The sequence below is a fragment of the Mus caroli genome, chromosome 2 (assembly GCF_900094665.2).
Source record: "Mus caroli chromosome 2, CAROLI_EIJ_v1.1, whole genome shotgun sequence".
NCBI classification, from domain to species: domain Eukaryota; kingdom Metazoa; phylum Chordata; class Mammalia; order Rodentia; family Muridae; genus Mus; species Mus caroli.
This window is the reverse complement of record NC_034571.1, coordinates 15146884-15159836: the sequence shown is the minus strand read 5'-3', so window position 1 is coordinate 15159836 and position 12953 is coordinate 15146884. Positions and strand designations below refer to the sequence as shown.

At 40.3% G+C, this 12953-nt stretch overlaps 1 protein-coding gene across 1 annotated transcript in view; it reads right to left on the bottom strand.

The window, feature by feature from the left end:
• Window positions 1-12953, bottom strand: part of Spag6 (sperm associated antigen 6) — a 51207-nt gene that overhangs the window by 33077 nt on the left and 5177 nt on the right. The window contains exons 3-4 of the mRNA XM_021154982.2: window positions 5607-5773; window positions 479-662 (exon numbers count right to left, since the gene is read on the bottom strand). Of these exons, the coding sequence (XP_021010641.1) occupies window positions 479-662; window positions 5607-5773 (351 nt within the window). The remainder of the gene's footprint in view (window positions 1-478; window positions 663-5606; window positions 5774-12953) is intronic.

Sequence of the window (12953 nt, the reverse complement as noted above, 5' to 3'; positions counted from 1 at the left end):
CCCCACCCCCACCCCCACCCCCACCCCCACGCCATATCATTTCTCAATCTTGTGTCTGTACAGTCTTCTCTCAGGAGAGCCCCACCAATCCTGGTTGACCACACCAGGATTTTAGTTTTGAAAAAAGCGTTGCCCTTATTTTCTTCCTCCTCCTTCCTGCTAGCACAGGGTAATAAAACATTTTCTACAACTGTATATCATCTTACCACACCATTCATTCATCCAGGTGATTTGGCTCCTTGATTGGCTTGAAATGCCAGTCTCACTCTGCCATACCACCGTCCCCTTCAGATTCCCTTCTGTTAGAACTCAAATGTAGAAGTGTTTTGTAATTATGTGATCCAAATCAGTGTGGCTATCCTTCAAGACAGCTCTCCCATAATGTCCAGCAACGTTTAAAACCCCATCAATGGATAAACAAAACTGTTCTTATCCAGTAAAGTTAAACTTGAGTCTATCTTCAAGCACACCCCAGTACCTGCATTATGCCTTGCAATATATGCAAGTGCCCAGGCTGCAGCCTCCTTGACTCCAGGGTCAAAATCTTCCAAGCAGATCACCAGTGAGTCCAGGGCACCACAGTCAACTGTGGCCTGCGCCAGCTGAGGAGAGTGTTTACCAACGGCTCGCAGCACAAACGCAGCTGCCTTCTTGTAGACGCACTACAAGGAAAAAAGACCAAACCTAGAATCTAAAATAGCCTGAAAGCGACACACAACTGGCATTGAAGGAAAGCACAACCGCCTCTGATTGCAGACGGTGGGAACTGCCTGGGATATGCTGAGTCTTTATCGCTCCCATTGCCGCTGGTTAGTAACTAACCTAGAAGCAAGGTCAGTTTCAAACTGTGCTGAAGATGCGTTACTTTAAAGCATGTATTTGGAAATCACATAAAATCAAATATAAACATGGGACTTTCTGCAAATTCATATAATAATTGGATTCTCTATATCTGCTTGATACTAAGAGGTCCTGTTTGACTCAGGGGAACTCTGGAATGTTATTAACCAACTCTGTTGACTGACCACCTCGTTTCTGTTATTTCCTCTCAGCCTCTCAGTATGGCAGACTTTCCTGACCTCAGTGAACTACACTGAATAGCAGCTATGCTCTGATATATACCTAGAAATCATATTAAGGTAAAACATTCACACCATTTCTCAACTTCTCCTGGTTAAAAAAAAAAGGAGATGTTATGATATGTTATTTTTCTATTCTAGAAAAGGCTTTTTAAAAGATAAAAACAAGTCACCTATTGTGTGACTTGTGAATGCTGTTCCTATATATAGTATGCCCAATATATAGATTTCATTTGGTTAAAGAATAAAAAATGAAAGTGAAATACAGGAGTAACATGTTTCTTTCTTCATGGTGCTAAACAAATACACAAGAAATATTTAGCTACAACACAGTTGTTATATGACTATTATAATATAGAGATGATCTCATAATTCTTGTCTAGTTTTGTTGCTTGTTTAAGATAAGGTCTCACTGTGTGTGCTGGGCTAACCCTGAATGTATCACATGGTCCATGCTGGTCTTGAACTCACAGAGATCTGCCTGCCTCTATATATTGATTGCTGACATTAAAGGCATAGACCACCACATTCAGCTGATCCCACAGTCCTCATTAATAAAATCCAATTAGTCTCCTACTTGATATTATCAGTTTTGATTTTTTTATATTAACTACTGTCTAAATTACTTTTCTACTGCTGTGAGGAGATACCATATCCAAGGCAGCAGGTGGCAGGCATGGCTCAGGAGCAGTAACTGAGAGCTTATATCTTATCCACAACCAAGAGGCAGAGAAAACAGTAACTGGAAATGGCTAGCATGGTGTCTTAGTTAGGGTTTTACTGATGTGAACAGACATCATGACCAAGGCAACTTTTTTTTGTTGTTTTTTTTTTGTTTGTTTTTGTTTTTGTTTTTGTTTTTGTTTTTGTTTTTTGAGACAGGGTTTCTCTGTGTATCCCTGGCTGTCTTGGAACTCACTCTGTAGACCAGGCTGGCCTCAAACTCGGAAATCCACCTGCCTCTGCCTTCCAAGTGCTGGGATTAAAGGCGTGCGCCACCACTGCAAGGCAACTTTAATAAGGACAACATTTAATTGGGGCTGGCTTGCAGGTTCAGAGGTCCAGTCCATTATCATCAACACAGGAACATGGTACCATCCAGGCAGGAATGGTGCAGGAAGAAACAAGACTTCTACATCTTCATTTGAAGGCTGCTAACAGAAACTGCCTTCCAGGCAGCTAGGATGAGGATCTTAAAGCCCACACCCACAGTGACACACCCACTCCAACAGGGCTACAACTTCTAATAGTGCTACTTCCTGGGCTGAGCATATACAAGTCATCACACAGGGGCGTTTGAAACCCCAAAGCTCACCTCCAGTGACACATCTCCTCAACACCACATCTCCTAATTCTTCTCAAACAGTTTCACCAACTGGGATCAAGTGCTCACATATATGAGCCTATCACGGCCATTATCATTCAAACCACCATACTAGGAAGGACCAGCCAACTGCAGCACCTTGTCTGAAAGGTTTCTAGTCACTTAGACTAAAAACACAAACAATAAAAATTATAAGAGACAGTAAACACACTAAGTGTATTTTAACATGCTATATCTTAAAAAAAGGGACACATGTCAATGTAAAATATATAGTAAAGAATGCTAGAATATAATGTAAAGAATGCTAGTACAGATCGGGTGCTTTAATGTGACATATTTCCTTTACTTTCTTAAATCATATCAAGGACCCGAACTCTAATTTATTATCAAAATTAAGGTAGAGTATACGCATAAATTTTCCGCAACCTATTTTTTAACAAGGGTCCACCCTCTACTCTAGCCCACCGCCCAGCAGAGGCAGTGGAAGAGAAAAGCTATTAGACTACGGGGGAAGTGGACCTGTTCAGCAATAGTTCTTTGGGGGCAAGCTCAGTCTTCCTTGGCATCAGTTTAGTCCCTGAGCACACACCAAATATGACTCAACAGCTGCAGACCAGTCCTCTAGGCAGACAGACACCAGGCACAAACCAGCAACTACAGTCCAGTCTTCTCAGCAGGGGAACACCAGGCAGCTGTAGTTCATTCCTGAATAAATTTACCAGGCTCACTAAACCAGCCTGAGGTGAGGCAAGCTGTCACAGAAACTTCGCTAGCAGTTCTTGGGCAAGTTGTTCTTAATGGTGGTGTTACCACATGTTAAGCTCAACAATGTTATGTAAGACGAACCAATATATGTCTGTCGTTATCAAAGAACAGCAAGGTGGAGCAAAACAAACCAATGCTCAGTGCTCGTTTCCCACTGTCTGTGGGGTCAGATTTATACTCCTTTATCACAGGTCCTTTCATGTGTTTGCCATATGAAAACATCCTTTCACCTGGGTCTGCTTCAGGGAAAAGTTCTTTCCCATGTCTCCTTTAGCAAGACATCCTTTCACCTGTGTGCTCCAGCAAAACATCATTTACATAACTTACTTTCCAAAGAAACTAAAAGTTTCCACTTCAGTAGAGCTTTAAAATAACTTTCTAAAGATTACTTTATTATAATCATTAAAAATAATGGCACATTTCTTGTCATTACCTTAAACTAATTTGACTTTTTATTCTGTAGAATCATCAAATTTATAATGTAAAGTTATTAATAGCTGTTACCTGCCAGCGCCTATAATTCACACTTTCTGATCACATTCTCCTTCCTAGTTCTAATGTTTCATGTTCTAATTCCTATAGCCAAAGAACTGAACACAAAATGTAAGGTCACAGGGCTTCTTCATTTACAAAGAGGGCATAGGTTACAGCCACAGTAAGGCCAAAGAGCCTCATGGGTAATCCTTGCATCCTTGCTTTCTGTGTAGTCAAGCCCCCCCCCCACCTTCCTTCTGTGTGTAGTGCTTATAACTAGTACACAGTCATACTTAGAAAACTATCAAGATTTTCCACATGGGATACGAAAGCATAGAGCCTGCTCTCCAAGGAAAGGCCGAATTGTCCAGAGAATGAAAGCCTGGTAGCATGTATGAAGCAGGAACTTTCTGTAATTCCTTGGAAAAGCATTAAAAAAAAAAATAAACCTACCAAAGGAGACATTTTGCACAATTAAGATGTTTTTAGTCCGGTGAAATAAATGCATCATAAAATCTCCACGTTCATTGCGATGCATTCCCAGGTTGTGCAGGTGTCGCTGCTAAATCCCCATGTTCACTGATGATTTAAGGCTCATCCACATGGCATTTATCAGGACTCAGGTCCTTTCTGTGACAGAGTAACAGTCCATTGTGTGGGATGCATGTTGTTTTCTTATCGTTGATCCGTTGGTAGTCTTGGTTTGTTCTCTCACCCCATGCTGTGTGCCACGCTGCTCTGAACATTTGTTTATGGCTTTTGAGTGCCATGCTTAGTTCTTTCAGATGCCAGCCCTGCTCACAAACACACCTGCTGGATTACTCCTCACGGCTGTTGTGCTGTTCTCCATCCCCTCTGGCAATTGCTGAGAGTCCCTGCTTTTTTACATCATCACCTCGTTTTCCTTAAGGATGTTTATTATGTTCAAGGTCCTGGTAAGTGTGCAGAGACATCACTCCACGCCTTTGATTTGCACCTCTTACTGATGCTGCCAAGTTTCTCTTGTGTTTTTCACCATTTGGAGATGTTCTTTTAGGGAGTATCTATTCAAGTTCTTTGCCATTCTTCAGTTTTTTATTTATCTTTTTATTATATAAGTAGCAATCTAGTCTTAAGGAAGGTGCATACCTGAATTAGGGTTTGCTAAGAGGGGGATGGGTAATCTAAAACCCTACGTACAGACACCAAATAGCTCATTAGAAACATCTAATAACACCAAAGATCCCCCCCCCCCATGTGTGTGTGTGTGTGTGTAGACTAGAGACCAACTTCAGAGGTCATCCCCAGGAGAGCCTTCCGCTTGAGACACTATCTTTCTTTGGCCTAGATCATCAATTATGGTAGACCAGCTGATCAGTGAACCCCAGAGGCCCTTGTGTTCCTGCCTTGCATCCTGGTGCTGAGATTAGAAGTATATACCACTATGCCTGCCATTTTTACCTGGATTTTAGGAACTGAACACAGGTTCTGGTGTTTATGGGGTAAGCACTGTAAGGACTAGCTCTCTAAACTGCCTTCCCCTGGAGAGTTCTTTAAGAAGAGCTAGAATGCTTGTTTACTTAGAAACAGCTTGATCAAACTTTCACTTTACCACAGGCTCTTTCCCCAGGCTGGCTCTTAGTCTGTCACCTGCATGTGAGGGCTGCTAAAAGCATCTATGTTCTCATCAGGGTGTTGTCCTCTTTCTTGAGGTAGATCTAGAACTTTGAAGTGTAAAGAAACACTGTGTGTGTGTGTCTATCCCCTGAACTTTTTGCATGGTCCTCTTAAATTAGCAGTAGTAAAAAAAAAAAATGCCTTTAAGTCCCAAAGCAAAATTCCCTAAAGATATTCTCATGTACATATAGGGATTCAAGGTTCTACTAGCATTCTGGGATTCTAATGCCTTCCAGTTTACAATTGTGCCAAAGGTATCAATTTGTAAAATCTAAGACAAAAAAAAAAGGTTTTTGAAAAAGTCTTACATTCTGCTCTGCCAATGAATATACAAGCTGTGGAAGAATGTCACCCTTCACGACTGCTTCTGCTAAGTCATCGTTGTAGTTGGCCAGCCTCCCCAGAGCCAAGGCAGCAGTCTGCTGAATGGTTGGGACCACGTCCAGAAGAAGAGGCCTCAGCAAAGACATTACACCTGAGTTAAAGAGTAAGAAACAGAACTCAGCCAAATTTTACTTTAAAAAGCAAAACATGTGATTCTGCACATATTCAGTCAGAAAATGAGATTTAAAAATAAACAAAAAATTAGTAAAACAAGTAAATAGAACAACTGAGAGTTAGGCATAGGGATACATGCCTGTAATGCCCTGCTCTCAGGGGCTGAGGCAGAGGAATCATGACTTCAAATCTCTCTCTCTCTCTCTCTCTCTCTCTCTCTCTCTCNCACACACACACACACACACACACACACACACCAAGTACTCACTGAAAACTAACTGACATCCGATGGTCAAGACACAAAATCGTGCAAGCCGCCAAAATTACTAGCACATGCAGAGGGGAGATCCAGCTCTGGAGCTGGGTGAGAACTCACAATTTACTCCTGATGATGTCATCAGGAGGGATGCAGAGAAAGGTTAGAGTATCTGAGGCAAAGCCCAGCCCCCAGCCCTGCCACCTTTGCCAGTCCTGTCTCTCAAAAACAAAGGATCTCCCAGATCCTTTGTTTTATCTGGTCTTTTCTACATTTTCTTACAGAAAAAATTTTCAGGTTCTCTCTCACACTTGAGGGAGCTAGGAGAGTGAGTCATTAGGCATGCGTATCTCTATAATGCTTTCTAATTTTGGTTCTTTAAAAAAAATAGAAATATGATAAGAATATGTTTTTGCTTTAATTCCAGGGCTAGGAGACTGCTTCAGGCTGTCCACAGCAACTGACTATGATTTGTCTTGTGCTGTAGCAGAGGCAGGATTTTTGACAGCTGCCGATGTGTTCTGCAATTGTGTGACATTTTGGATTCTGAGGCTTTTTCAGAGGGTATATAAATGCTATGGGGTGGGTGGGTTGTTGGTTGGATGCTGTTGGTTGCAGTTTGTTAAGTAATGGAGCACAAAAAAGAAGGGAAGAAGGGGGGAGGAGGAGGAGGAGGAAATAATTAGATATCCTGTTGCAAAGAACAAACTTACTCCAAGAAACTTGACACCCCTAATCAGCAGGAATTAGTCTAACAATAGATAATGTCTCTCCCTTTCCCCTTTACCTGTTTTTCTCTCCTATCTAGTGTTAGGAGGTTGAAAGGAAGAAAGGAAGTGGGAAAAAATAGGAGAAACACCCCACACACACACAATGTAGCAATAACCAGCTTCATGGATCTTTAAACGAATCCTTGTTCTAAGGAAACAACGTATCACTAACTCTCTCATATTTGGTTGAATACACAGTGGCCAGCCATATGGCCATCATCACCATCGTAGTAAGTCGTGTATATGGACTGGGAATTTCACGCAAAAGCATTGCTCTAGGAGCCGTGTGCCATATTAATTCACTTAACTCTCATGACAAACCTAGGAACTAGGCCCTCTCTTTCACAAATAAAGGAATTGAAGACGAGCAGGACTACATAAATCATTCACAGTTAAGAACTGATGGAATGAGATTAGAATTCAGACATTATCTGTTGATAATTAGTGAACAAATGTGTGTTGAGAACTGAGGAGGCCAGGGAAGGGAACCCAGTAATAAATACATTACAGTTATCTCACAAGATATTTAACTCCTTGTGCCAGTCCTTTCCAAGTGCTGCTTCTGCTTCCAAGTCACCACTTTAAGTCTAACATTACAAGAAACAATGACAGCATTCAAACTGGAACAAAGTGCCCTTGACTTTCCAAATGTTATTTAATGTACATATATATTAAACTTGACATCTTTACACCCATTCCTTAAAAATATGTCCTGGTAAAGACCAATGAGTCAGCAGAGAAAAGCACTTGTCCCCAGCCAACTACCTAAGTGCCATCCCCAGGACTCACATGGAGAGAACTAACCACTCCAGTTATCTTCTGGCCTCTACATGCAAACTGTGGCACATTCACACCCACACATGACACACAAAACCATAAGTAAAAATATAATTTAAAAAGTTAGAAAGCTGTATATAATGAATATATATGTATATACATGGTGATAGTCAAAAATCAAATATTACCAAATATCCTTACATCACTCTATATTTAGAAACATTTGAAAGAGGAAAAAATAGCATTCACAATAACATGAGATCAGACCAGAAATAGCATAACCTAGAAACAACTGTGTGTCAAGGTGTATTTAATTATACAGCCTGTGAGTCTTCCTAGTTTCAAGTTTCATTTGGTTGTGATTTCTGTGTTTAAACTGGCCAGATTGGACCATGTTCTGTAAGGCGGTTGCCTGTGTGGGAGGTGCTGCCTGCTCACATGTGGCTCAGGATCTGGGTTAGCCAAGCCCTGACGTCTGGGAGTGCTGTTTGTCCTTTTCACTAGACTTTCTAAGAGAGATAACGTCAGAAATCTCGCAACAAAATGTTTAGAATACAAAATAAAGAGTTAGAGTAATTACCAAATTCAGACACAGGTTATTTCTAGAAAGTTTTGGGGTATTAAAAAAAAATAGTTTTCTTTTTAGCACTTCCTTACTTTTGTCCTTGTGCTGTGATAAAATACAAATAACAAACTTACCTTTTCATCCTTTTTAACTGTATGCGGGTGTTGTCTGTTTACAAGTGGTCGTTAACCATCCCCAACTACCTGCTTTCAACAGCAGCTACACCACAAAGGGCCCAGTATTTCTACCCCAAGCAGCACTATCCTAAAGCTGTGCAGAGTACAGCAGCTGCACGGGGCTGATGTGCGTCTCCCAGCTAAGAGTGTCCAGCATCTTCTCTTGTGCCTATTGGCCTACGCCTTTACTGGAGAAATGTATTGAGGGTTTAACCCATCTCTTCCTTTGGGTTGACTTATTTTCAAGTATTGATTGGCATATTTATAATAAATATGACAGTTTTATTAAAAGAGGTCAAAACATACATAGTAAAGTATCACAATGAATGCACTTTTGAGACCATAACCATGTTTTTTAAGAATCACAATGTAATTTTATTTTTTTCCAATGATTCTGATATCTTTTCCTTTTCTTTTTGATATATTTAAGCAAAGGAAGCAGCCTCTTAGCTTTTGAAATACGTAGTTGAGTAAAGTCAATACTGGGTTACTCATATTAGATTGCATTTAAAATTAAACCACAAGAACTCTAAACTGTTAAGACTGTAAAAAAAAAAAAATAGCCATGAATGGCGGAACACATTTTTAATCTCAGCAGTAGAGAGGCAGAGGCAGGAGAATTTCTGTGAGTTTAAAACCAGCTTACTTTCCATAGCAACTTCCAGTCCAGCCAGGGCAACATAGTGAGACCCTGTCTGTAAAACAAATAAATAAGATAAAAAGTTTAAAGTAAATTTTAAAAAAATTTTTATTAGGTATTTTCTTCATTTACATTTCAAATGCTATCCCAAAAGTCCCCCATACCCTCCCCCCGACTCCCCTACCCACCCACTCCCACTTCTTGGCCCTGGTGTTCCCCTGTACTGAGGCATATAAAGTTTGCAAGACCAAGGGGTCTCTCTTTCCAATGATGGCCGACTAGGCCATCTTCTGCTACATATGCAGCTAGAGACACGAGCTCCGGGGGTACTTTAAAGTGAATTATTATGTTATAATATTTAATTATAAGTATTTATTAGTGATGGCTTATTAGTTACAACTAACCAACTACAAGCCTCCTGATTTGGGAAATTTCAGTGTTTATTTCAACAGTTCACATAGTCAGAGGAATTTTTTTCCTTTTATGTTTTCTCCATTTTTTCAAATCCATCTAACTTATAAAATATTAAGGCAGGGCTGGAGAGATAAATCAAAAGTTAAGAGCATTTGCTGTTCTTCCAGAAGACCGAAATTCAATTCCCTGTAACACCAGGCACTTATAACTTCACTAACTCACTTCCAGGGGACCCTCTTCTGACTTCTTCAGGTACCTGCACACACACACACACAAACAGAGAGAGAGAGAGAGAGACAGAGACAGAGACAGAGACAGAGACAGAGACAGAGAGACAGACAGAGAGAAGACAGACAGACAGACAGAGACAGAGACAGAGACTGAAGAGAGAGAGAAGCACACAGGCACACACACCATACATACAGAAAAACACACAAACACACACACCATAATACAGAAACACACACACACACCTTTTTTAAAAATGCAAAGCCAATAGATGACTGTTAATTCTTTTTCTTCTGTCCCAGATCAGTTAACTGATTTTTTTCTGTGTTTCTGCTATGTCATAAACATCATACATTCCTTTAGACAGTAACGCAACACAAATTTTCTAAAATATCTAAAATTACAGAAAATAGAATCTGTTTGAAATACTTTGATTTGAATAACGTCATTAAATAAGTGACCTTGAGAAAGTTAATTTTTTTTTTTTTAGGGAAGCAAACAAATTTTCAAATAGTGCCCCAAATGTCTACCTCCTAAATTACAGCTTGTGTTTTATATGTAGCAATCTTCAGGCACTTTTCTTTACCTAGGAGATGTGTTCTTACCTTTACACTGGCAAGGAGACTTCATTATTCCAGTGATAAGGTTGTACCTCAGTAGAACACTCCCTGCCCTGGCTTCCTTTATGTCAACTAGATAGATACAAGCTAGAATTACCTGAAAGGAGGGAGCCTTAGATGGAAAAAGCAATGCCTCTATAAGATTTGACTGTAAGGCATTTTCTTAACTAGTGGTTGACAGGGAAGGGCCCAGCCTGTTGTAGGTGGTGCCATCTTTGGGCTGGTGGTCTGGGTTCTGTAAGAAAGCAGGCTGGGCAGGCCATAGGGATCATGCCATAAGGCACTACCCTTCCATGGTCTCTGTATCAACTCCTGCCTCCAGGTTCCTGCCCGGTTTGAGTTCCTGTCAGCTTCCTTCAGTGGTGGACTGTGATGAGAAAGTGTGGCCAAATAAACTGCTTCCTTCCCAGCTTGCATTGGGTCACGGCGTCTCATTGCAGCAATAGAAATCCTAGCTAAGACGCGTGCCTACTGTGCCAATAACCCTTGGTCTCATCCACAGAGCCGTGTGATGGACAGGTGACAGAAGATAATAGATTTGTTCTAAAAACACACAGACGTGAGAAGGACGATATAAAAACAAGCGCTCACTAAAGAAGGAAAGTGACAGAGACAGGGAGAAAAGAAGTGGGAAAAGAGAAGAAAAAAGCACAGCAGCTTTCTCTTTACCCAACTGTCTGCTTAGGAGTCCACAGGTCACAATGAGTACTTGAAAACTAAGAGCCCGTCAAGAGGGACTGCCCGTGAGTATCACAGCCTCTGGACTGCCAATGAGTTACTCCTGTTATTCTGGCATTAGCATTGCTGTAGTTATCTTCTATACATTAAGTAAAAGATCCCCTAATTTTCCTAGTGAATCTGTCTCACCCTTGAGTTGATCAGACACTACTATCTGCCCACAAGATTTCATGAGAGAATATACATGTTACTCCAGGGCTGAGCATATAGCTCATAGATGGCGTGAGCTATGCACACCTAGCAAGGATTCAATCCCTAGCACTGCATGAAAAAGTTACTTCCAATTATGTTGTATTATACTGTAGAGAAAGTTATTAGAACACAATTACATGAAAAATATTAAATGGGCTTTTACATAATTTTCAAATAAAGATGTAAGCTCCATGCATCTACCCCTCTTTCCAGCTAAGACCTCCTTTCGAAGCTTCGCTCTGTCTCCAAGCTGCTCGCTGCCTCAGACAGACACTCCTCCCTCCATGTTCCTATAGAGGGAAAGCCAGTCCTTCTGCTTCGATGTGTTCTCCATTTCTGAATGGTGCTGGTGTGTCCAAACAACAAGATTTATGGGAGTTATCTCCCAACTTGTCTTTGTGCTTACCTGACCCCGCCTTCCATTCTAAGTCACTCCATTAGGCAGACTTCACCCACTTGCCAGCTCATATCCATGTGACAGGCACCACCTCATCCTGGTGCTGTTTAAACCTTACCAAGCTATTTTCCACACTAACCCCAAAATCATGTTCCTAAACACAACACTGGCCTGGCTGTTCTCTGGCTGCAGACTTATGATGGCTTTTCTTTTCTTGCAAGACAAATGCAAACTTCATGAGTAGGCCTGCTTTGCCCTCCAGCTTCAACTGACTCTCCTACCCTTGCCCTAGTTCCCAAGCTCCAGCCAGACCTCAGTGCTGGTCTTTTCTGTTCAGTGCCACCTCTTTTCTTTCTTGAGTTTCTGTCTTTACACATAATGTTTTCTCTGCCTAAAAGCAGTTGCATCTGGCTACCTTCTAGACCTTTAACAGAGGTAATACTTACACCAAGATGTATCCCCTGTACAGCACCTCTCATACCCAAATCTTGATTTAGGTGTCTTTCAAATAAATAGTAATATATAGATATATAACAGTTATATACATATAAACATATATAACATTACATATTATATATTGCATGTGTAATATATACTACATATTATACATGTTATGTGTGTGATATATATTACATACAAAAACTACATACATTAGCAAATCAGCCACTGAAGGGCGGGAACTCTCCTTTTAATATTTGCATGATCAGCACATGTGTCTGGTGTCCATTTGGCATGTATGCATGCCATAAATGTTCACTGATGGCAAATGAACCAACCATGCAAATTGATTTCATTTCAAATAAACTTTAGTTAAAAAAAATAAAAATATTTTATGATAGTTATTTTCATGTTATGCATATATTGTTAAGTATAGTAATAATGCAATTACAAATTCAACTTTAAGTTTGGACCATTTAATATGTTATGGACCATTTAAACTGTTCTCTCCCTTTAAATCACACCATAAAGACACAGTTCCATGTGGTTCAAAAGTTGTGTAGACAATTGAAAATCTTGATTTTTTTTTAGCTTGTCTTCTTCTACTGATGATTTTTTATTGATTTTTTTTGCAACATATATGACTATAAAACTGCAGATAATTAAAATATCTAGGGAGAAGTCAGGATGTTAAGTATAAGGGCTGAACCAAAAGACTAGCTGCTGCTTCAGGTTTCAGGGGTAATGTCTGCAGAAAAAATATTTGTAAGGCAATTCATTAGAAAACTGTCTGAGGCTAGCAATATATGTAGTTCAATGGTAGTGTACATGACTTGCATATATGAGACTGAGTTCAATGTCTAGCAAAACACACACACACACACACTCACACACACTCACACACACATACACACACACACACATACACACACACACTCACACACAC